The 25,527-nt window shown below is 34.5% G+C and overlaps 2 protein-coding genes across 4 annotated transcripts; one reads left to right on the top strand and one right to left on the bottom strand.

Moving 5' to 3' along the window:
* The first annotated feature begins 11,224 nt into the window (after positions 1-11,224).
* On the top strand, positions 11,225-12,784 carry LOC111887823 (endochitinase EP3). Its single transcript, XM_023883972.2, has 2 exons — positions 11,225-11,656; positions 12,220-12,784. The coding sequence occupies exons 1-2, from the start codon at positions 11,260-11,262 to the stop codon at positions 12,630-12,632; spliced, it is 810 nt and encodes a 269-aa protein (XP_023739740.1). The 5' UTR covers positions 11,225-11,259; the 3' UTR covers positions 12,633-12,784.
* Positions 12,785-16,981: 4,197 nt separating this feature from the next.
* Positions 16,982-25,139, bottom strand: LOC111887820 (disease resistance protein RUN1). Of its 3 annotated transcripts, none has more exons than XM_023883968.3 (8): positions 24,956-25,139; positions 23,255-23,904; positions 20,314-21,439; positions 19,902-20,225; positions 18,895-19,824; positions 18,208-18,817; positions 17,995-18,060; positions 16,982-17,345 (listed from the first exon to the last, which is right to left on the bottom strand). In XM_023883968.3, exons 2-7 carry the CDS (start codon positions 23,785-23,787, stop codon positions 17,996-17,998), a joined length of 3,588 nt encoding a protein of 1,195 aa, XP_023739736.1. In that variant the 5' UTR covers positions 23,788-23,904; positions 24,956-25,139; the 3' UTR covers positions 16,982-17,345; position 17,995. The 3 variants fall into 3 exon arrangements, with proteins under 3 accessions (XP_023739736.1, XP_023739735.1, XP_042755129.1); XM_023883967.3 differs by lacking the exon at positions 16,982-17,345 and adding an exon at positions 17,618-17,828 and having other exon boundaries at positions 24,956-25,137; XM_042899195.2 differs by lacking the exon at positions 16,982-17,345 and having other exon boundaries at positions 17,618-18,060; positions 24,979-25,050.
* Positions 25,140-25,527: the final 388 nt, after the last annotated feature.

The following is a 25,527-nucleotide window of genomic DNA, read 5'->3' on the forward strand; positions in this document are numbered from 1 at the left end:
CCTGGGTGGGTGTGTGTACCTATCTATGTTGAGCCGTGGAGTATTCGATAGTGAACTCAGTGGGGGTTGTGACTCGAGGAGGAGATTATGGGGTGATAAGAGGGTGAGCAGATCCGAGAGAATGTTGTGATACTGCGGGGAGTCGTAGTATTCATGAGTCAGTGAGAGAGTGTTGTAGGCCTGCGGGGAGCTGTAGCGCTCATGGGTTAGTGAGATGGACTGTTATGATACTACGGGGAGCCGTATTATTCGCTAGTAAGAGCATGACGCAGAAGAGTTTTTAGGCTTGGGTAGCCTTATTCTTTAAGTTTCTGGAACCTGGTGGTCGAATCAGGGGCGAGACTGGGGTCTCCATATTCATCGGGAATTGTTATATTCTGAGTTGATGTAACACCCATGAAAATTAGTCCAAATTTTTAATTTTTCAAAACATTCAAATAGTTATAGTTAATATAATTTGTTTCCAAAATAGTCTTTATCAGAGTTTCCCCAGGAATGCATCACAAATATGAGGAGCGGTACGATCATGTCTTCGCCTTGTCTCGATCCCCGGATGTACCTGAAACAATAAACTGAAACTGTAAGCCCGAAAGCTTAGTGAGCTCCCCCAAAATACCCATACACGCAGATATACGAATTATCACAACACAATATACAATGGGTCCAGTCAACCATCAGGTTGGAATACCCCAGGCCCTCAACCAATAGGTTGGAATGCCACATACTACGAGTCCAATCATCCTCGGGAAGGAATACTCACGGCCCACAACCAACAAGTTGGAATGCCCAGGTCTGTCGGCTTTCGCACAAAGCAGATAAGCCTCAACCGCTAAACAAACAAGTGCACACATAACAGATAATCACATAACATCATATAGACAGCACCTGACCTAACGGGTCATACCACATAGAACATAACACCATCCTATCTATCAGGATGCCTATCTAACACTTCATATCACATATCGTATAATATTATCCTACCCTCTAGGATACCGATCCAACAGACAACGTTAGCCTAACATAACCAGATAGCAATCCAAAAGGGTCGGCCTTGGTGCCTTAGACCCTTGAGTATAGTGAGGAACTCACCTTGCAATGTCGACTCACAAAAATAAGCTCCAACCCTCGAGTCACTGTCACGAACTCCACCACCTATATTTATCACAAACTGCACACGTAAATTTCTGATCCTTCCAGAACTGTCCTCAAACGTCAACGGGTCAACCCATGGTCAATGGTCAAATTCAACAGTCAAGGTCAACAGTCCATGTTGACCTGACTCGCCGAGTTCCCTCAGCTACTCGCCGAGCTTCCTTGGCTTCCTGTCCACTCGTCGAGTCATCGATTGACTCATCGAGTTCTCCTTCGTTTTTCGATTGAACTCTAAAGCCACTCGTCGGGTTTCCTAAACGAAACTCGACGGGTACACACGTGTGCATAACTTTGGGGGAAATTCATCCGACTCGTCGAGTTGTTCATCAACTCGCCGAGTTTCATGACGATCTTCATCGGACTCGTTGAGTTGTTCATCCAACTCGTCGAATTCACGACTTTCTTCATCAGACTCGCCGAGCCATCCTTGTGACTCGCCGAGTCTGTTCGGTCCTTTTTCCATACAGACTTATTCTGAGCCATGCAGTGGCTCCAAATCATAGATCTAGGCTTCTAGAGCATACTTATCACGTAAAGTTGCAAACTTTACGTACATGCATTGCTTTAAAGGCTCTAAATGCCAAATCTAAGCTCTTAATGGGGCTTCATGCCCAAGAGGGACCTCATATATGACCAATTCTGCGACTTCATGTTGCTAGAGCTTAGAGAGGGTTCAGATCTGAAGTTACAACTTCAGATCCAACCTATTGCTCAACTTATCAACCCTTAAGGTTCATGAAAACCCTAGAACTCATTAAAAGAAAAACCAACAGGAGAGATGGTGATTTAGGGTACCTTTGGAAGATGACAACTGAGAATAGTGCTAATTCCACACCTTACTCACTCCAACCTCCTCTTCCTTCAAGCCTTCTCCTTCCAAAAATCTTCAAATCAAGCTTCACACACTCACAAAGGCACACACACTCGAATCAGACTTCTCAGGGGACTCTTTAAGACTGTAAAGAGGCCCAAGTGAGGTTAAGGCTCCTTTAAATAGGGACACAAACCCCGGGAATTATGGTTTCACTTGCCAGCTCCTACTCCCCGAGTCCCACTAGTGGACTCGTCGAGTCGGTCACTTAATCCGCGATCCAATCCCGCTGCTACTCGACGGGTAGGGCAACCATCTCGTCGAGTAGGGCCAAAACCATGAAACTTTATTTGAACAATACCTGAGAATCGGGGCGTTACAGTTAAGTTGTGGTTATCACAATCGAAGGAATTGGAGAAGTGATGTACGCGTGGGTTGTAGTTCATGGGTCATGAGTTGAGTGCCTTATTGGGACGAGTGGTTCCAAATCTGTGCCGGACCAGACTCTTGAATTTGAGTTTGACTTGGGTAGTGATTTGAGCAGGCGAATGAGATTCCGGATTCAGAGATGGGTTTCATTTTTAGGAGTAATGGGTGTCATCTGATGTCTTAGACCTGAGTGGGCCAGTTCGTTTGTATGGGGAGGACAGCAAGGCGCACAGAACTAATGAGTAGTAGACGACAAAGGTCAAGGGTGAGACGATTTCAGTTGGGATTGTGGTATCCGTTTAGGGTAAAGTGAACTTCGTAACTTGTGTGTCACCATAAAACCCATTTTTTATAACATTTGGTCCGTGAACTACCCTAAAGGCCCAATGGGTTGAAAACCATTAAATTGGGCGTTATATAATCAGAATCAAACATTTAAGGCCTAATTCACTTCTTTTCCTTCTCCCTTTCGGCCCAACATATATATATATATATATATATATATATATATATATAATGATAATAATAATAAAAATAATGAATGGATGATGAAATAAGATGATGACAACACATTATTATCTAGCAAATAACTAGATAAATCACATGTATCAAGAAACTCATTATCCATCATGCAAAAATTCCATTCTTCCCCCTCTCTTCTTATTTTCAGCCAACACGCCTTCTCACCACCTCATTTCCTTCAAAATCTCTTAAGAAACTCTCTCTAGAACACCTCCTTCATCCTCCAAAAATTTCGAAGATCTAGAGTGCTTTCAAGAGGATTATTCACCAAGATCATTATCCTTGGTAAGATATAACAAACCTAAGTTGATTTATTTCATTTCTAAACTCAAATCACTTCTCTTACCACCTTGTTTTCATGAATCATACTCTAAAACTTCCTAGAATTTGAAGATCCTATCAAAGAAACAAGCTAGGCCGAAAACAACATCATCTTCTCATAATTCTTCTTCAAAACCAAAACATCAAAGCAAAGGTGAGTTCATACCCCTTGTTTTCAGTTTTTACATGATTTATGGGGGAGGATACAAGTAAAATATGTAGATCTATGTGTTATATGCATGTCTTGAGTGATTTATTAGTTGATTTTGTGATTATGTGTTGTTTTCTTCATAAGTCTAGAAATATGTTAAGAATATGAAGTTTATCACTTGTATCTACAAGAAAACCTTGAGAAAAGTATGTGTTGTCACATATAATACATGAAAATTTGTAGATCTGGGATTTATACACCTTAAATAGCAAAAATGAGTGTGGGATTCAAAGATCTATAAACTAACTCAAAAATCAGCCCTTGATAGAAAAGTTTTGGTCCAATATCGGACTGTTTTGATCACCTTAATGATAATATTTTTCAAAACTGTTTTACATGCAAAAAGTTCAGGTTTATGCCTTTAAAATGACTACTCTCACGTTTTCATACGATTTTTTTACAATTTTTGGCGAATTTTACAAAACTGTCTATCATATTTGAAATAATTTTGGACCAGCATGTGAAGGTGAGAAATTTCACACTTGTTTGAGGCCATTAAAAATTATGAGAAAAATTGTGAACAAAGTAGACAAAATTTCCAAATATCCAGAATTTACGGATCCAAATTTCGACTTACGATGATTTTTCTACAAAATTTTCCGACAACTGAGTCGGAAAAGTCAAAAACCAGAAAATGTGAAATTTCACAAAGATCAAACCAAAAATGAATACTTTTACCAAATAGGGGCTGAAAATATCAAAAGTTGTATTTTGGGCTGAAACTATAATTTAAGATTTTATTTGGGCCGAAAAGGCCAAGTCAAATAATCTAATGGACTAAAATGTCATTTTTCATCAAAAGGGACTAAAAGTGTCATTTTACACCATTAAGGGCTGAAAATGTAAATTTTGTATGAAAAAGGGACCGAAATGGTCAGATAAACATTTTGGGCCAAATATGTATGTTTCTAAACAATTTGACCAAGGATATAAATTTTTATAACATGAAGGTTTAAAAATGGTATTTTTATAAAAACTAAGAATACCGTTATAAACCAACATTGAATATTTTAATATCGAAAGTAAACACTAAGTGTAAAACAAATCCCATACTACAACTTGTATCAATAAACCTATGAATGATACGCTGGTTGGGCCCAATGTTTCCTATTCGTGCTTATTGGGCTTCCGGTGACCCAGTTACATGATTATTGGGCCCAATATAATCAACACATGTTTATTGGGCTTCCGATGACCCAATTACATGTCTAATGGACCCTCATTAGCTTTTATATGCTATTGGGCCTTTGTGGCCCATTTGCATTACTAGTATGGTCCAAATCAATTATCATATGCTTGATGGGCTAACGTGTTCATCGCATACTCGACAGTCTGTAATAACATACATGATTAGTGGGCCACAGTTGTCCTTTTTCGTGTTTGTTAGGCTTTATTCATATTCATGTAAACATCAAACGAGTTGTAATCAATGTTATTCAAATTCATGGGGTAATAATAGGTATTTAGTGAGAATTATCGGTTGGCACCAATAAGTGTCAGCCGTAACCTGTAGTTATAACCAGAGTCTCCTGGAGGGAGGGGGAGAGTTTGTGTATAGATCTATACGAGGGTGACTCCCCCACACCTGAGCTGTTCGCTACAGTTAGACTCGGCCAGTCTAGCTAGGGTGACAAAATCTTTAATTATCAAAACCGACATTTGTAAAAATTCCAAGACAGGCGAAATAGTCATTAGTATGCATGGTTATAACGACTCACATAGAGATCCATTACCATATCATCATTCATGGGAATTCAAATTCATACCTAGTGGGCATATAAGGTGATTCATGCGATAATACAAAACAATCATACTCTTCTAGATCGGAAAATATCGGATTTTCCGGGGAACAACATTATTCATTTTTTTACATACATCAAATACCATTTAAGGAAAACGTATAAAAGTCATTCATTTATACATGTTTGAAACCACACACGCACATACATATATTGGATCATCACATCGTATCGCGAACAGTTTTATTACAGAAAATATCGGATTTTTTGTGTTTTACAAACAATACAAACTATTTTATATCAAACGTGCTTATGAACTCACCAAAATTATATATGTTGACCATTTTCAAAATACCTTGTATTCTCAGGTAACCGTTAGAACGTAGGATTATCAAGTGTGTTTCGAAATTTCTTTTGTGAGATGTCAGTCATCAAACAATTTATGTTTTGGGATTAAGTAATGTAAACAATGTACTTGATGTGAACAATGACAGTTGTGTTATGTAACGTTGGTGATGTATGTGTTATGTTTCATTTAAATTCATTATGATGATATTTCAATTGATAGTCACACTAGCCCTCGGACGTTTTCGCCGTCCGGTTCGAGGGTGTGACGAACTTTGACTTGTTTCTACCAGTAGCCACGTAAGAATCAGAGGGGAAGTGAGTTATCGAAGTCTGTTATTCAAGGAGCGAATAACATCGTGATATCTTGAGTGGGCGGTTGTCAGTTGGACAGGTCACTAGAGTTTCCAGATTCTGGAAAGTCAAAAGGGGTATCATAGCGGCAGAGGGGTCGATTTTATTCTGGATCTGGAAGTTCCTGTTTGGATTCAGGTTTCGATGGAGAAAGATATCGGTGTGGTATGAGATCCTTTCAGTGGTGCTTTTCAGGTTATTGGGTTCGATCTATGTGTGGTTGAGGAGCGATTTCGAGGGCAAAATCTAATTCAAGTGGGGGAGAATTGTAACATCCGGAATTTCAGGTATATTATTGTGTGGTTAAATTTTGAAATTTATGGAGCGACTCGACGAGTTGGGAGTCCAACTCGCCGAGTAGGGTCGAGTTGCCACATGGGAATTAATGAGTGGACTCGATGAGTCAAAGAGCTGACTCATCGAGTAGGTGCTAGGCAGAGAAACCCTAATTTCCCAAGGTTGGTGCCTATATAAGGGAACTTATGCCCCCATTTCCGCCTTACCAATTACCCTACACCCCTGAGAGAAAACCCTAATCGCCATTGGAGCTAGAAAGTGAGTGGGGAGCTAAGTTGGTGTTTATTGGTGCATTCTTTGAATGAGGAGTGAAGAGTATTGAGGTTGGGACAAGAGGAAGCTTGGGATCCACAGGTTCATTAGTGTTTGCTTGAGGTAAATATGCTAACTTGCTCATCTTTTAGGGAGATTTTGAAATGGGAGTTTTTCTAGGATTTTCTTCCATTGCTTAGAGCCTTTGAGCCTTTTGTGTATGATTTGAAGTTGAAACCTCAGATCTGAAGTGTGGAGGGTCTTGAGAGCCCAAAGGCCTAAACTTTATTGAGCTAGAGATCAGATTTTGAGCACCTAACCCTTTGTTAGACTTTGTATTGGCATTATGGGCATATATGCCATGCATGAACGTAAAGGTCGAGACTTTAAGCCGCTTTGTGCATTTAAGGGCTAGATCTAGAGTCTAGTGTGGTAGATGAGAAATCAGATCGAAGGAACTCACTGAGTCCATAAGATGACTCGACGAGTCGGTGAGGGTTTGTCCCGATGAGCTTGAGCGTGCAATAACTCGGCGAGTTGGGGGTCAACTCAACGAGTTGAGCTAGACCTGTTGAGAGTTCTGAGGAAACGAGGGGACTCGACGAGTGGCAAGAGTGCACTCGACGAGTTGGGTCAAACATGGACTGTCGACTCGAGTTTGACTTCCGTTAACTCTAGGGTTTGGTCAACATGAGTAATGGAGACCATGGAGGGGTAAAATGGTCTTTTACCAAATTCAAGAGTTAGATAGAGAAGGATAACATTTGGTTACTTAGAGTCGAAAATCGAGTATTAATTAGAGATATTTACCCTATGTGTTAGGTAGTGGCTCGTTCGAGATTCGAGTTCGAGGATAATTGCTTGCTGCTTGCGAGGCGAGTCTTCTCACTATACTTACCATGTGTGGTATCTTTGTGTGAACGAGATGTCTTATGTGCTTATATGTGTATTGTGATATTCTGCATTATGTCTTTGTGATTTATGTTGAGTATTATCATTATGAGCTTCCTGAGTTAAGTCCGGAGGGTCCACCCGAGTATGGGACCAGAGGGTCCCACTGAGACATATTCACCATAGGGTCTTACAGTGATATAGCCTCGAGTGGCTAAAAAGTTGTGTGTGTGGTATTTTGGGGAACTCACTAAGCTTTGTTCTTACCGTGTTATGTGTTATGTGTTTCAGGTTTTTCTCAGGATCGCTGGAAGGCACCGGCTTGATTGTACACACCAGTGAAAGAGTTATGTATTTGAGGATCCTGAATTTTAACCAAACAAATATGGAGTTGCGAATTGTAAATTAAATAAATGAGATTTTTGTGAAATGCTTTATGAGAATTATGTGATTTTAAATGCAAAATTTGTTTTGAAAATTTTCGGTGTTACAACTATGCACTCACTTGTTGAAGTGATGACTCGAAATTCAGACAACGCTTCGCTTCTAATAATCGTCTTTTACTTCGATGAATCCTAGTATCATTACCGCTAGATTTTAGTCTGATATTCATAACGACTATTTACGAGAAATATTGTTTTGTAAGTGTTAAACAACAGTTTTCAACTACTATGTATAGTCAGGAGCCAGACATGAAACACCGGAGGGCATGATCATTTTGGCATTATAGTACCTCTGAAATCCAACAACCCTATGCGGCCCTTCAAACCAGATTCTCCGTATCACGAATAGTTAAAATATATTATAGTAACACTTTGTATATTATATTTTATAAATATTTATTGTTTATACGCTATGCTATCAATAGCGTGCTATAGCGACACTATAGCATTTTGCGGTGATACTGAATCGCTATTTGGAAATAGCATTTACGAATAGCGGTGACACTATTATCGGCGCTATTGGCCGCTATTTACCACAAACCCCATCAACGCTATAGCGACGCTACACCCGCTTTTACAATTTCGTACATTTGGCTACTTTGACAAAGAAAAAACCGATTGTTGGCAATTTCAATATTACATATGTATTTTTTAATTCGTTCACTAAAATTGTTTTTTTAATAAGTCCAAATAATACGTCTAATTAATTGGAAACTACCAAACAACGAATGACAACTTCTCTTTCTTGTCTCTTTTTGTACTAAGAAACCACAAACGACTTGAGTGTAATGACACTTTCTAATTACCATATTACTATATTAGAATATTATATATATGGTTTATGTGATGTTTATATATGTCTTTTTCTATGATATTAATTCTATATTGTATTAATACTCCAATATATCAATTTTATATAAACATATAATATAAATTATATATAATATTAAAAAACGCTATATCACCGCTATACCACCGTGATAACCGCAATTTCAACTAGTTAGTTAATTCCTTCCAAGAAAATAGATTATGCGATGATGCGCGTAATAGATCTCCGCTATTGAAATTATGACCGCGATAACTGCTTAGTTTATACGTTATAATAACGATATTGAACTTAAACATAAGTTATACTTGAAGTAGGGTAAGCATAACTCACTTATCGGGAGGTTTGGTTGGGAACCGGGCTCTATGGGGGCAGAACTTCCGAGCCAAAAGCTCTTGTTCTCAAAGCCTTCTAGCACTTTGGGACTTTCCTCTAGCAATTAGGAGTTACTAGGGCTTTGGGAGAGGTTTAAAAAGAAGTTAGAGAGAGAGAAGGGTTATGGTGTGAGGAAAAAGGGTGAGCTTCACATGGTATTTATAGACTGAAAAATGGCCCAACTCGTCGAGTTTGAGCCTACAACTCGTCGAGTTGGTGCCACATGTCACCATCTGGTGGCAAGGCGTGAGGAGAAAGCAATGGTCCAGATTAAACCACGTCACCCATTTCGCAACAACACCCTTCCGATTTCTAAATTCTGTAACATTCGCATACGAGCTCTGTTTTCGATGTTCTTTATATTCACACGTATGTGTTGACAAGATCTACAACTCTCCATTTGACTCCATTGACTAATTCTCGATCGATTTTATATTTAACGGTATGAGAAGATTACATTGTTAACGGTCGTGTAAAATTCAAAACTTTTACATACAGACTCCGTTTTCGACTGTCTTTTTATCGTTGAACTCCTATTTGTGAGATATTCAATTCTCATTTAGGTTGTTCGGCTAAAATCTCTCGATCTAAAATTCGATTTCTAGGTTGTATACTGCTATGCGAAATCTTATAAAAATTATAACTTCTTCATACGAAGTCAGATTTTGACGTTCTTTTTGTGCACACTCTCGGTTTAACATATACTACAACTTTCATTTAGATCTCCAAGTCTAAAAAGTATTTTATCATAAATTCACTTTTTACGTTATGCGGTGCCGTGCCGGTTTAGCTGTAAAACTTTAACGGGTCATAACTTATTCGTTATAATTCAGATTTCAGCGTTCCTTATATGTACGGAACTTTGTGACATATACTATAACTTGGTTAAGATTATTTACTCTAAATAATCTTTAATCAAAAAGTCATTTTTGACGCTTATTGTCTCTAAATTGACTAGCCCGAATCTGCGGGCGTTACAATTATCTCTCCTTAGGGTGATTACGTCCTGGAATCATCAACAAAACAGAGCTTGTATAATGAATCCATACGTTATCTCTGTTGGATTAGGTGTCTAAGCTCATAACTATATATAATTTGTACTTGACCCGAGAGTAACATGGTCCTTTTGGGTTGCCTTCACCAGAACAATTTGATAGGATGAATATTTGCGAAATAAGTTACTTGTGATTTGTTAATATATTATAAGTATACCATATAAACAACCGAAATCCATTTGGATTTAATTAATTGGATTGGATCAAACCGATCCATCTAAACGAGCACTCGTGATCATCATGCCATTAAAGTTATGAATTGCCATTATAGATTGTGGCCATAAGCTATTTCCATCCATTTTTATTCTCCACCACCATTTTGAAACATTAAAGTTCCTTAAACACCCAATTTCAAGCCCTCTAATTTCTTGGGAGAAACAACTTTTTTCCATGCCACCCACCTGATTTTCCTATTGGACTCATATTTAGCATTTTTCCTTGTACTTTCTATAGAACCAATGATGTTTTAAGGGCTATGAAGATTGAAAAATAGTATAAGGGATCTTTATCACATGCTAACAAAATTATGATATTACAGGAGATGCATCTAAAGTTCTTCATATATTTATCACATGCTCTACAAAACAACTCAACAAGTGCACTTTCAATATTTTGTTGAGAACCACATCTAATTTCAAGATTCATGATATTATTGCTAGAGACTAGAGTAATCAAATACTAAAACCCATCTTTTAAATATCCATGATACCTTAAAAAAACATATCCAAGATTTTCTTAAAAAACTTCAACATGTTTAACACTTATGTCAGTACTATTTTTGGTAAGAACAATAAAGTTTTAACAAGTATGAAATTAAGCGTTGTTAAGCATACTAAGCAAGTCATGAAATGATGGTCCAAATTAAGTATTTCATGTCTTGTAACATTGTTTTCATACAATAAATAATTGTTTTTACATAATAAAAAGATTTAATATAAAGACTTTTTTTTCCTATTTGAAAAGTAGTCTAGAATACCTTGTTTCGAAGTCTACTTATATATTTCAAAGAAAAAAAAATCCTATTTGAAAAGTAGTGTAGAAGAACTATTTTTCATATTTGAAAAAGTAGTCTAGAAGACTTTTTTTTCGAAGTCGTCTTAGATATTTCATAGTCAACTTAAATGCCAAGTCAAACTAAATAACACCACTTGTCCTCGCTACTTTTCTACGCACACCATTCACACACTATAAATCCACCTCTACCACCCCACTAATTAAATCATACAAACCTCCATGAAAACATTCTCCATTCTAATTGTCGTCGGCGTACTTCTCGCCGGTATCCTCCACATCTCCGCCCAGAACTGTGGCTGTAGTCCGGATTTGTGCTGTAGCCAGTTTGGGTTTTGCGGCAGTGACGAAGCGTACTGTGGAGCCGGATGTCAGGAAGGGCCGTGCTTCGGACCTCCTCCGACGAATGATGTATCGGTTGCTAACGTCGTGACAGATTCATTCTTCAATGGAATCGTGGACCAATCTGACGCCAGTTGTGAAGGAAGAGGGTTTTATACACGCGCCGCCTTCCTGGAAGCTATCGGAAACTATCCTCAATTCGGTAGGGTTGGTACGGAAGAAGATTCCAGGCGAGAGATCGCAGCTTTCTTCGCACATGTCACTCATGAAACTGGACGTAAGCTCAATCTTCCATCTATCTCCTATCACGTAGATAAAAATCTTTACTAAACTTACCAAATTTTTGAAAACGTTATAAAACCATACAATCTTTAAAAAAACGTTACAAAATCATTCAACCATGTAAATAATTTGAGGTTTTACCGTTTTAGGTTAGAAAATAGATAATAGCAATGTCTTCCAAATAAGTTTTTTTTTTGAAGGGCAAAAAAGGACGACATATATTATGGCAAAACTAGCAAGAAGCTTACCAAAACAAAATTAATTCTTCCAAATATGTACAAAAGTGCAATAGTCATGGTTATATTTTTGCGGATTTTCAAAGTAATATGATGAAAAAAAACTAAATGTACGAGATATTAATTTTAGTATTTCTTTTAAGTAGTACTATACATTAATATGTTTTAATAGAAATAAATAAAATGATGATACGCAAAAATGAATGAAATTAAGTTGGTTTTTGTATTTAGCCCAATATCAATTATTGTAGTGACAAAACTAAAATCGACGTGAAATATTAAATTGAATACTGTGTTAACTTTTGCATGCATGATTGATCAGATTTTTGCTACATTGAAGAAATAAATGGTCCTTCAAGGGATTACTGTGATGAAAATAACACTCAATACCCATGTAACCCTAGCAAAGGGTACTATGGAAGAGGCCCAATTCAACTATCATGGAATTTCAACTATGGTCCAGCAGGAAGGAGCATCGGGTTCGATGGATTGAACAATCCTGAAATCGTGGCTACAGATCCAATTATCTCATTTCGAACCGCATTATGGTTTTGGATGAACAATGTCCAGTCAGTCCTACTTTCTGGCCAAGGGTTTGGAGCCACTATTCGAGTCATCAATGGACAACTCGAATGTGATGGAGCTAATCCAGATACAGTAAGTTCTCGTGTTAGGTATTACACAGACTATTGCAACCAACTTGGTGTTACGCCGGGTGATAACCTTAGGTGTTAGACTATTTGAACCTATATTTGTATACGAATTACAGATTTGACACTTGTACTTTGAGTTTATTTTTGTATCTCATGTGTTGTTTAACACATGAAAGTTATCTCTATTGATGTATTATATTTTTATTTATATCTTACTCATATAATAGCGGTTAATCTCTTCGACTTCCGGCATATATTGAAAATTTTCAAATGTTTCTTTTAGAGGTACAATATATGGTACTTTTATCCTATGCAAATATGTAACACATTGTGTCCACATGTATCTACGTAAATCAAAAGATCTTATGAGATCATATACATATTTTGTGCAAAAGAAAAATATAATATGCCAAGTGAATATCGGTATGTTATGCAGCTTAAACTTATATAGTTAAAATATGGCGAATACATGTTGAAAACAATTTGTTATTTATATTAACTATGAATAAAATAATATTTTACAACTAATTTGTTATATAAAATTGTAATGATTTTGATATTATTTTTGTACAACTATTATTTTTTGTACAACTACGTAACATACATAATTTATAACTTTATGTTTTGTTGAACTAGTATTATTCTTAACTAATTTAAAACTCATTTATTTGAAATTTTTTGAATTATTATAAAAATATTTTTTGATATTCTTTTAGTTAATTTTACATGTCAATTTAGGTTTACACTTAAAATAGTTAAGCATTAAGCGTCAATGAAACATTTTATTATTTGTGACTAAAATATTGTTTTTGTGTAAAAACTATTCTAAGCAGCCCCAAACCCACACTATTTTTATGATATTGGTCTTTATAATATCACATATTAAAACAATTTTTTAATTAGATAATATTATTTTATTGAAGAATTTATCAAAATAGCCAAATTTCTTAGCTAAAAATAAAGAGGTTGTTTGGTAGCATCTGGAAGATTCATATCTAAATGATGCAGATACCTGGATGATATAGAAACTCTTTATAAATCTGTATCTAAATAATAAATTGATGTTTGAATGTCTATCTCTTAATGAGGAAAATGACCATTTTAACCCTCTAAACTATATTTTGCATACAAATAAACATCATACAACATTCAGTTACATATCATACAACATCTAAATTTATCAATTTGATAATTCAAACTATGAATAAAAGATTAAAAGTAGATATAACTTGATCATAAATTTGGATTTCATAAAAATCGAATCTGTCAAAAACACCAAGCTTTGTTCATCAACCTGATCACAAGAAATCAGAACATACCCAATAGAAATTGCACTGATGTCGACCAAGAATCTGTCAAAAACATAAAAATCGAGTAGAAGGAACACGATTAAAACACCAAACACATAGATAGAGCAGAAGGAACACGATTAAAACACCAATTTCATAGAAAACGAGCAGTAAGAACATGATTGAAACACCAATTTCGAGCAAAAAAAACAAATCAAAAAACTTACCAGCGAAGGGGAGGATGCGAGGGGGAGGCGACAAAGTCAGAGATGGAGCAACGCTGCCTGAGGCTGGCAGGGGGAGGTGACGACGAAGCCGGTGGCTAGCAGGGAAGCTGTCGACGGGGATGATGAAGAGGGAGAATGAGGGAGGAGTGGTCGATATGTAGGAAGAAGGTGAAGAATAAAAAAGAGGCGGGCGATGTTTTATTGTTAGGGCAAGGATAATAGATGTAATTTTTTTTAATCCTTAGGTCTTACCGAATCAGATCTATTTTTTGGCACATCTTACCGGTTAAGAGGGTGAAAAAGGTTTAACCAAACACTCTGAATCTTAATCATTTAGATAAAGCCTCTTGATGGGATCATTAAGATGTCAAACAAACAACCCTTGAAGACTTTTCCAAAACTAGCTAAAAGAATCCACATCGAGTCTTGCAAATCCCTTTCAAAAACAACTTGAATGCCACATAGGATGAGCCATTTCACTGTCTGCAAGGCTTGCAAAGGCAAACTCTATGGCCCACATGGATATTTAAAATTTAATACAAGGAATATCTTTGATTTTCTAAATATTTTATGAAGACTATTTTGATTTTAAATTGAAAGGCAAATCAATTAAAGCTTGATCACTCGAGAAATAGTGTACATATATTGTCCAATTAAATATAAAAAAGATCGTATTAAAACTATATTTACAAAAAAAAGAATACGAATGATATTTGTATGTAAATATAATATTTTTATATTAGAACTTTTGTTACGTTATTTATTTTATTTTTAAATTGGTAAATTCATCTTATACAAAAAAAACCAAAAACTAGTACTCTATTAAATGTATGGTTCTTGTTTTTTTTTTACTTCAATAACCTATATATATATATATATATATATATATATATATATATATATATATATATATATATATATATTAGTTGATGTGGCAGTGGGAACCATTTTTGAAAGATAAGTGTTATTGCACTGGTGTGAATAGTCATTGCAAAGTTGATGTGTTACAATTGAAAGATTAATGACATTGCACTGATGTGAATGACCTAAGTAAACTAAAGATAGCTAGATAGGGCAAACTCATCTGCAATTTCATTAAATGGATTGCAGAATTGTTGCCTGTTAACCGATTATATTTCAATTCTAGAAAAAGAGTTTCAATCTCATTTTAACATTCAAAGATAAAAAAAAAAAAAAAAAAAAAAAAAAAAAAAAAAAATTCTCTTTGATGGCGGAAGACGAGGGTGATTAATAATGTTTTAAATATTTTATATATTGTAATATTGCTTTCTTGATTGGTTTTTATGGTATAGGCTGAAATGTAATAGTATTTTGAACGTCTTTGGCTTGAAATTTGCAAAAAAAAAGGACTCGTAGATAGCATGGCCACAACAAGTGTAATGCACATAATGTGCATTAACGACTTTTATATTCGCAGATGGCATGACCATCTATGATTTCGTTATTTATTTATTTATTTTTGTTGTTGTTGTTTCATTCTTATGTGGTATCTTCTATCATGTAGTAGTATTTTGGATAAACTCATTGTCCAAACATCAAATTACAAAAAAATTGTTGAAATCACAAGTGAGATGAGAGAAAAATGTCGATGACCTTATGCCATCCGTGATTTCATGTATGGAATAAATGACCAACCGATCATTTTTATAGAAAATATGGAACAATAGATGGCTCGACCATTCTGTAGGCATGTTTGCCTCTTCTATGGTTTCATTGACTAGTTTTAAAAAAAACCGTGATATTTTGCTATTTTTGGCTAAATAATTAAGAAATTAAGTTATTTTTAAAAAATTTATCTATTTTAATTTGTTTTTTATTTTCTATAACTATCATAAATATTTTATTAGGATTTATAATATTAAAATATAATTTAATGTGATTTTTTAGTGTTTGAGTGTGTGTTTGGAGTTAAAAAGATTGGTTCGAGTTGTCTACTAATATTTCTGCAAATTACAGTTTTTACCTCTAAACTTTAGATTATTGATGTTTTTGCTAGTCTAAAATAAATTAAAATTTGTCTGAGAATTACAATTTTCCCATTAAATGAATATTCTAATTGATTTGTCGATATTAAAAATTAACTTTAAATTATCAAGCAAATATTAACAATTAATAATTCATGACGGATTGAAAAAAATTATAATTGTATACCATTTTACATTGTTGGAAATTAGGTTAAAACTACTTGATAAATTAACTTCAAATTTTCAAGAAAATGTTAAGAATTAATAATTCACGTTGGATTGAAAAAAATGGTAATTTCATACCATTTTACATTGTTTGAGTTTGGTTAAAACTACATGATTAATTAATTATATAAAATTCTATACATTTTATGTGCGCCAAATTTAAGATATAGACATTATTTTATAGAACAATTTATTTTTGTTACAATTTGAATAAGTTATTTTTTAAATTGTTTGGTATTTAAAACTTTAATTTAACTTATTTCACCCTTTTAAAATAATATATAATCAACATCTAACTTATATTAGTCACAAAGGTACCCAACTCATTCAACCCATTTAACATATTTGTGATATCATTCAACATTGGTTCTTCTTTATCATCATGTTCAACCCACTTAACCCATTTGTCATATTAGTTTCACATCATTTTTTTTTCTCTTTTCTCTCTTTCATCTTTTTCAAGCTACAAAACAAGAAACTTATATTTTCCAACAATATATATATATATATATATATATATATATATATATATATATATATATATATATATATAATATTTTTCACTGCATATCTTTCAATTTGGAAGCATTTTGATGTGTTGAACGACCCGAACCCCCAAGCTACTGCTTAAAGCGATCCATAATCAGTCGTCAAAAATATGACGATTTATGTCGAGTAAGCCGACTATTTTCAAAAGTGTCGATATATGCTCTGGCCAACGTCACTTTTTGATTTCTGACTATTCTACGCATACAATTGGTCTAGGAATAACACAGTTTTAAAAAAAAAATGAATTGAAATGAGAAAGAAATTCAAAAAGTAAAATGGAATGGAATTGAAAAGAAGAAGATGTGTGGCTTTGAAATTGTATGAAGAGAGTATTTATAATGGTATAAAGAAAAAAAAATATTGAAAATGTAACCGTGGAGCGAGTTCCACAACCCGCATTAACCTTCTTCTAGCGGTACTCTCTGTGCTTGGATCCATCTCCTCGGCGGTACTGCCCGCTATCCACCAGAGCCCACTTCCGTTACCCTCAATCCGTAGAGGTTTGAATACTGTTTATAAACTACAAACATGCTACTTTTCTTATATAGTACAGAGTTTTTATAAGATAAATAAAATTATTTTGCATAAAACATCTTCTCATTTATGAAACGTGCTATACTAATTTGTATCAAAAACAATTTAGTAAAAATATATATATATTAATTTACTATTAAATATTTAACTAGTGCCGTATTAAGAGAAGGTTTTGGTAACAATATTGCATATTTCGGTCCTACAATTATTGACCCAAAAGAAACTAATCTATTTGTAAAAATTAGAGAAAAAACAACATTGCATAAAAAACAGTTGAGCATTAGTTTTGATAATTGGATACCTTACATAGCATAAATAAAAACATGTGTCATATGATCAATTCTCTGTTTGTACAATGTGCAGTTTTTTTTTTGGCGAAGGTGATAAATATATACTGTATAAATGAAATAGATCCAGCCCACTGTTGTATAATTTTGAACATGCCAGCTAGAAGATCCAACTTCCAACGCTTTGGAACAACAAAACACCAAAAGTATAAGTCTTGTTGGGTGACAAAGTTAGTTGGAAATATATTTATTTATGTGAAAACATATCTAAAATTAAACTTGTGACGGTTTGTGTGGTTTTATATTTAGTTATTTGATGAGAAAAGAGTTTTCAAGATATCAAATTATCTTAGGCGCCATCCTCCGCTACTCCAAACTTGCTTTGGGACAAAGCTTTGAACTTCACTCGCTTATCTAATGAAATGAAAAGAAATACATTAAAGGTTTGACAATGATTGCAGAAAATCAAAACATGAACTATTTATCACTACAACATTATGGTATAGTTATTATCAGCTTTCGAACCCTAAAAAGTAATACATAAGAATGACATCTACATACCTTTAAAGCAAACGGCTTCTCTACCAAAACGTTCACATGATGGCATATATGAATCAAACTCACCCACCATTCGCCATTTTCTTAGGATGTATTCCCCTGTTGTTACCTGAAATCCGCTGAGATCTCCACCAATGATATGATTCCATGACTTGTAATAACCCAACACGTCGTCTTCTTCTTCTTCTTCATATGTTTCTCTGTCATCATACATCAAATTCACCCCACACTCCATTGTAACATGATGGCAAATAAATGTGTCTTTATTCATGGTAATAAAAACGTGGTCACCACATTCCATCTCATTCATCCCAAACATCCAATGACTTAACAAAGTGAAACTCTTTCCAATGACATCAACTCTACGAATGTAATGTTCGTATACCCAGATGCGGTTCTTTGTTATATTATTAATTGTGATCGCTGGCAAATAAAAGAACTCATCAGATAGATATGTTAGCACACAGCAGAAATTCAACCCTCTGAGCTTGAACTTGTTTGGTAACGATGGGACACTAAATGATATTGATGGCCCCTTGCTTCTATCCATAATCCAATTTGGCATCTCTCCACCTCCATAAATTGTGCTGAATATTCCAAATTCATAATACATCTGCCAGATATAACCATCTTCATTAATTATACATAAATAAACATTCAAACAAAAACAGATAGTTAACCAGAGCAAACCTGGATTTCAGATTCTTCTGATCCTATACCCGAAACCGAAACATCAGCCGACAAGCGCCTTTCGACGTTAAGGAAGTCTAGCTTAGTCCACCCCAAACTATGTAATAACTTTTCCTCAACACCTTCCAATGATTGGATCTTCACTATGCCTTCAATTTCAAACGATGAAGGTGCTAAAATCTTCCAGTCTATTATGAACTCAAGTGGTGACATTTTTGGATCAAATACAATTTTCCGTAGCAAATACTTATTAGGATAAGAATGGAGGTCCAAATATGTGAGTGATTGTGGAGGATGCTCGACCGATGTCAACATATTACAGTCTCTCATATTAAGTGTCTCGAGGCTAGGAAGACTTCTCACACAATTGGGTAGGGAAACCATAGGATTACCATTTAAATATAATTCCTTTAACATGGATAGACAACTGAAGTCCATGGGAAAAGATTCGGTGGATAAATTATTATTTGCAAGTGACAGGCGTACTAAAGATCTCGGTAAAGAAATCGCAAATAACTTTGAATAACTTGGTATAGCCGCCAAACTGGTGGAAGGATAGGTTATTGTGTTTATGCCGATGTTGAAAGCCATAAGCATATCCAATGGACTCGTATCCCTAATCTTGATTCGAGATTCACCAAGATGGCAACCGTTTAGCAATAGTGTTTTAACTTTTTTTAACATGCCTAAGCTTCTTGGAAGTTTTTCAAGCTTGTTGCAATAGCTCAGATCAATGAGGATAAGTTCAACGCATTGCTCACTTGATTCACAAACCTCAAGCAGACCAATACAACCTTTCAGTATTAACCTCTCAAGTTTTGGGAGATGGTCAAATCCACGAAGACTATGAAGTTGTTCACAAAAACTTAAATTAAGAATCTTCAATGATCCAAGCAACCTTTTATCTTCTGAGGACGATCCAATCAATTGCTGAAATTGAGATAAGTTAGGATAGTAGTGAATTTTATAAACTCAAGATAGAGGAGTGATAAATGGAGATAAGTTACCTTTAGCCTAGTATGAATTCGTTGTGGATAACTATAAAAAATCCCAAATGATTCAATATTGCTATATGACATGTCAAGAGCAACCAGATTCTCCATTGGTAAGTCTGAAGGTAAAGACTTCAAAGGGAACCCATGCATACACAACCATCTCAATTCTTCTGGAAAATTCTTGTAAGATCCGGTGATTTGCAGATAGTTGAGTTGTAGCAGCATTAGCATATCCATCTTACTCAATGCATCTGTTTTCAACTCAAGTGACCCTTGTAACTTCTCTTTCTCAAGCATGCTCATGTCAAGGGTGAGGCCAAGAACATTTTCTGTACCCTAAGAAAAAAGGGGACACAAAGATATTTTAAAATGTTATAAACATGTATATAGAAAATGCTTTAAATAAGAATACACGACCTCTTACCTTTTTCTGTTTCAACACTCTAAATGAGTCATAACCCCATAATCGACTTCGTTCCCATGGCTTGTAAGGTGATTCTTCACAAACCACAAATTTTCCCATCTCTTGAACCAACTGATGCATCATCAATTCATTATTCCATCTAATACTAAGAAGGCATTTGTCGATGAGATTTGTGATCCCAGTTTTTGTTTCTATATCACATGCTTCTAATATTGTTTCAGTAGCCTCTCTATCCATTCCAACGAAAAAACAAGCAATATGCTTAAACAAGTCTTTATCATTTTTGAATGGCAAAGAGTCAAAACTCATTCTCAAGACATTACTTATAGGGGGGCCATTTTCGTTCTTTAGCCTTTCCATGTACCCCTCCGAGTAAGATACATCACGATTATATAGAGACCTACCCAAAACTTTAAGAGCCAATGGATGTCCTTCACAATACTTGACTAGCTTTTTTGACACCTCCTCATAACCTACCTTGGGATCGTTGCACATAAATGCATGAAAACACAAAAGTTTTTGTGAATCAATCTCAGAAAGGCCTTTAAGCTTGTACGTTGTATGTTCGGGTTTAACATTCTTTTTGAATAGTGCACAACTATTTGTCAACCATGCGTCCTTTGTTGTTATTATGATTTTGGTTCCCAGATGAAAACCTTTGCTTCCAAGTAACACATCTAATTGGTTGATAGTACCAATATCATCTAGAACTAGAAACATTTTTTTTCGGGCTACTGCATTCTCTATCATTGAGGTGTATATAGAGCCATCATGAATTTGAACTGAACTCGGTTTTGAAATGTCATCATAGAGTTGTTTTTGTACATCAATCATCCCATTTGATTTTTCATCACATATCCTATTAATATCTTCAATGAAACTGCTTGTGTCAAATTCATGAGAATGTAACGCATAGACATATTTGGCTAAAGATGTCTTCCCAATTCCACCCATTCCCAAAATAGTGAGTATATCTGTCGTATGTGATGATGCATCTTTCAACCATGAAGTAACAAACTTAATGGAATCATCCATCCCAATAAGCTGAGGCAGTGGAAACCTTGAGGATATGTGTAATCTACGGAAGATGTCCTTAACAATTTCATCAATAAGCTCCACCTCTAGCCTGGAATATGACTTAAGTAAGAACCACAAAACCACAATCCAAAAAGCTAACATACCATACTGAGATTTAATTTTTCCAAAGATCCAAATCAAATTCTATCATATTAAGGTATTATTTTTTTTAAGTTTTTCACATCATAAACATTATTGTATTTGCAGCATATAATGTACAATGTCATAATTATTATCTATAATAAGAGCCGAGCTACCAATGTAATCCAAAATTTCATTAATGGTTCACCAAATTTCATCGTGTTTCTACAAAACCATCAAACTCAAAGATACAAACATGGTTTCGCATGATTCAAAACAAAATGTGAGTAGGTGGTTATAAGTTAACCTTTACTACTTACAAGTAAGAGAATTTAATTATCATAATAAAGGATTATATGCTTTGTAGGTGGAATGATAAACAAAATAGTAGATGATATAGAAACTAGATGCATTACCACCATTCTTCTTCTTCTTTTTTTTGTATTTGTTTTTTTTTTTTAGTAAAAAGCATATAAATAGATTAACCTACCTATGGGGATGAGCTTTATTACCGTCGGAACCGAAACTAGACCGAATTTAGTAATAAGGCTCGATTATCGGTTCTCCACTTTTAGAAAAATCGGTTTTGGTTCTACAAAACCCGATTAAAAATCCGGAACCGGAACGGAATTTTAGTTAAAATCCATGCAAATCTTTTTTGAAAATATCATCTCATTATCCTAATCTATTCCTAATATAAGTGTGTTACAATTTATGAGATGCCTTTGTAGAATTCGGCATCAAATGTATTACTTTCTTTTCCTGTATCATCACTTTTTTTTTGGAATATGTCCATCTTTTTAAAACGTGCATATCTCTTTCATATTAAGTCGAAATTACTTGATTTTTTTTCTAGCATTAGTTTTAGTATATTTGTATTTCGTTTTTAAACCGTACAAACACATATTTTGGTTAGATACTGAATCAACTACAAGCCCCAAAAGACAGCATATCGTTGCTGCATATTTTCTGTTTCAACACTTTTTGGTTGGAATTTGTCCTTCTTTTTGAAATGCACATAACTCACTCATATGAAGTCGAAATTAATTGATTTTTCTTTCAAAATGTAATTTGGTGTTTGTACTTCATTTTAAACTGTACAAATACATATTTTAGTTAGATATTGAATCAGCTACGGGCCTGAAAGACAGCATATCAATGTTGCATGATTTTCTTTTTCAGCACTTATTTTTAATTTGGAATCTGTCCACCTTTTTAAAATGTACATAACTCACTCATATGAAGTCATAAATACTTGATTTTTTTTCCAGCATGTAATTTGGTGTTTGTATTTCACTTTAGACGGTACAATCACATATTTTAGTTAGATATTGAATCAGCTACAGGCCCTAGAAGACAACATATCAATGCTGCATACTTTCAGTTTTTATAACTTTTTTTTTTTGGAATCTGTCCCGCTTTTTTAAGATGCACATAATTCACTCATATGTAGTGGGAATTACTTGATTTTATAGTTGAAACTTGGTTATTTGAATTGTATTCAACTCAGTTTTTCATTTTATGGTGGTTGAAAGTGCATTATTGTTCTTGGTTCCATTTTGAAAGTGCATGGTCATTCTTGGTTCCAATTTTAAATAATTGAAAAAATTAGATTCAATTCTTAAGTGTATCTTTATCCAAATTTAAATGCATCAAAAACATGCCTATTTGATGATTATGAAGAAATATATTGAAATGCATAAGAGGAAGTAGACAATGACTTTTCATGAACTATTTAAACAATATAAAAGGAGTTCAGAAATACGGGTAAGGAAGTAGTTACCTGCCATTTGCATCCACCCCTTTTAAATCAGCAACTTCTGTAAGCGCTTTATTCCATCGGTCCATCTTTTGAGCCCATTGATATCTTTTATCTGCATTTGTCTCCGCCTCCATCATCCGTGTATACTTAGCCATTGCATCTCCAAAGCTACTTTGTTGCTTCCTGACATCGGTCGGCTCAACATGATAAAATATAGGGATTACAATAAGTTTAGATGTCCTACGCTGCTCAAGAATCAACACCAATTCCTCAAGACACCAAGTGGAAGTAGCATAATTCTTGGACAACACGATAATAGAAGCCCTAGATGCTTTAATTGCACTCTCCAATTCTGGTTTCAAATCTTCCCCGGTTTCAATCTCTTCATCATCCAAGAAGGTAGTGATTTTGGCATGAATGAGGGCATTATAAAGGTGATTCGTGAAACTATGACGAGTGTCAACACCTCTAAAACTTAAAAATATGTCATATCTATGAGCTTCAATTGATGAAGAAGATGAAGCTTCTTCAGATATTTCATTGAGCTCAACCATTATGAGTTATAGGTTGATTCTTGTTTAATTCTTGTTTCTCCCAATAAGATAGTATTGTGTTACGAAGCTTTTGAATCTCACGCTTTCCTAAATCTCAGGATCCCACACATAACATCCCTACAAAAAAATCCAAATTTTTAATAACTATGCTACTTAAGTCTAATCAAACAATTTAAACCTTGGTAATGATACCTTATATTCTGCAAAATAGAAATTTGAAGTGTTTAAATAACAACACATATGCACCTCATTACGTTTCCATGTGAATTTAATATGCTTCGGAAATAACCAACATATATACAGCTACATATTAATATACTCACCATAACATTAAGATGAGAATTATTTAAAAATTGATTACTCGATGCAAGAAAAAACATCGAACATATCTACTCAATTAACCTACAAAACCTATATTTTTGATCTGATTAACCCACCATAAGCATTCCTAGAACTGTCTAAACAAATTCCACCTAAAGTTCACTTAAGTAATCATGAAACAAATCAACACCAAATATCATTCTAGAAACAACTACAAGATCCAGTATTACATACATTCTATAAAAGGAATTGCAAAACGTATAGACCATTTCCAAACTTTCACTAGATATGAACAAACAATTAAAAAATAAGTTTCTCGACATGATTGTTTATAGATCCCCAATATTAGCAAGAACAATCTTTTCAAATTTGAATTCAATTATCCAGATTGATATGAATTTGAAACCAACTAATCATTCAGCTTTTCAACATTTGATTACAAAGTCTATAATACATGATAATTCGGAGGTATGCAATACTTGATTGATTTCGGATTTAGTCTTTGCCCTAGCAAAATCCTAATTTTGATTCAAAGAATATAACACCCAAAAATTCTTTAAAGGAACCCACGTGTCTTACAATATGGATTAACAGATCAGCAAGTTTTGAACAAGGGGAAAATCACCAGAAACCTTAGCATTATTACAATCGCATATTAAAAACACTCATATGTAGAAAATCTAATCATGTTTGTGAATTGGATTATATAGAGGAAGTAAGGAAGTACATGTTCGACTATGTACTACAACCCTAAAATGATATACAAAAATGAACAAAAGTAATTGAAATAATCAAAATAACAATTATCTGTTAACGAACAAGCAAATGATTATGATGTGAGAAGTACAGTGCGAACGGAGGTAACCCGACCGGTAAACAGCGAGTCAACGACGGATGAAGAGAGGGAGACGGTAGAATCAGAAAAGAAAAGGAAGGAATTATAAACAACTTGTTTAAAAAATACATAAATAAATAAACAAACTAGTAAAAGTCAAGGAATCTTGATGAACAGCAAAGACTCCGTAAAACCCTTCAAAAAGAACTGGGCTTGCGGAAAAAATAAAGACTAAAACCTTTCAACCATTCTTTAATTAAACTAATGGATTATTTAAAATAGGGTGTTTTTATTAATCGATTATCTTTCTGGGACTATGAATATGTCATTAGATTTTGGTTTAGATGATTTGATTTTAGAAGGACTAAAAATATATTGTATGTTTGGTTGAATTTTTTTTTTTTTTTTTTTTGAAAAGAATATATTGTATGTTTTAAAACCCCTCAACCATCCCTTTAAAGTGATTGTTGGTAATAATAATAATAAGACAAAACTTCAAAAATGGTCCATGTGGTTTTCGAAAATATCAAGTTTAGTCCCTAAGTTCAAAAAACCTCACGGATCGTCCCTATGGTTTCAAAACT

This window comes from Lactuca sativa, chromosome 2 (genome assembly GCF_002870075.4).
Source record: "Lactuca sativa cultivar Salinas chromosome 2, Lsat_Salinas_v11, whole genome shotgun sequence".
NCBI classification, from domain to species: domain Eukaryota; kingdom Viridiplantae; phylum Streptophyta; class Magnoliopsida; order Asterales; family Asteraceae; genus Lactuca; species Lactuca sativa.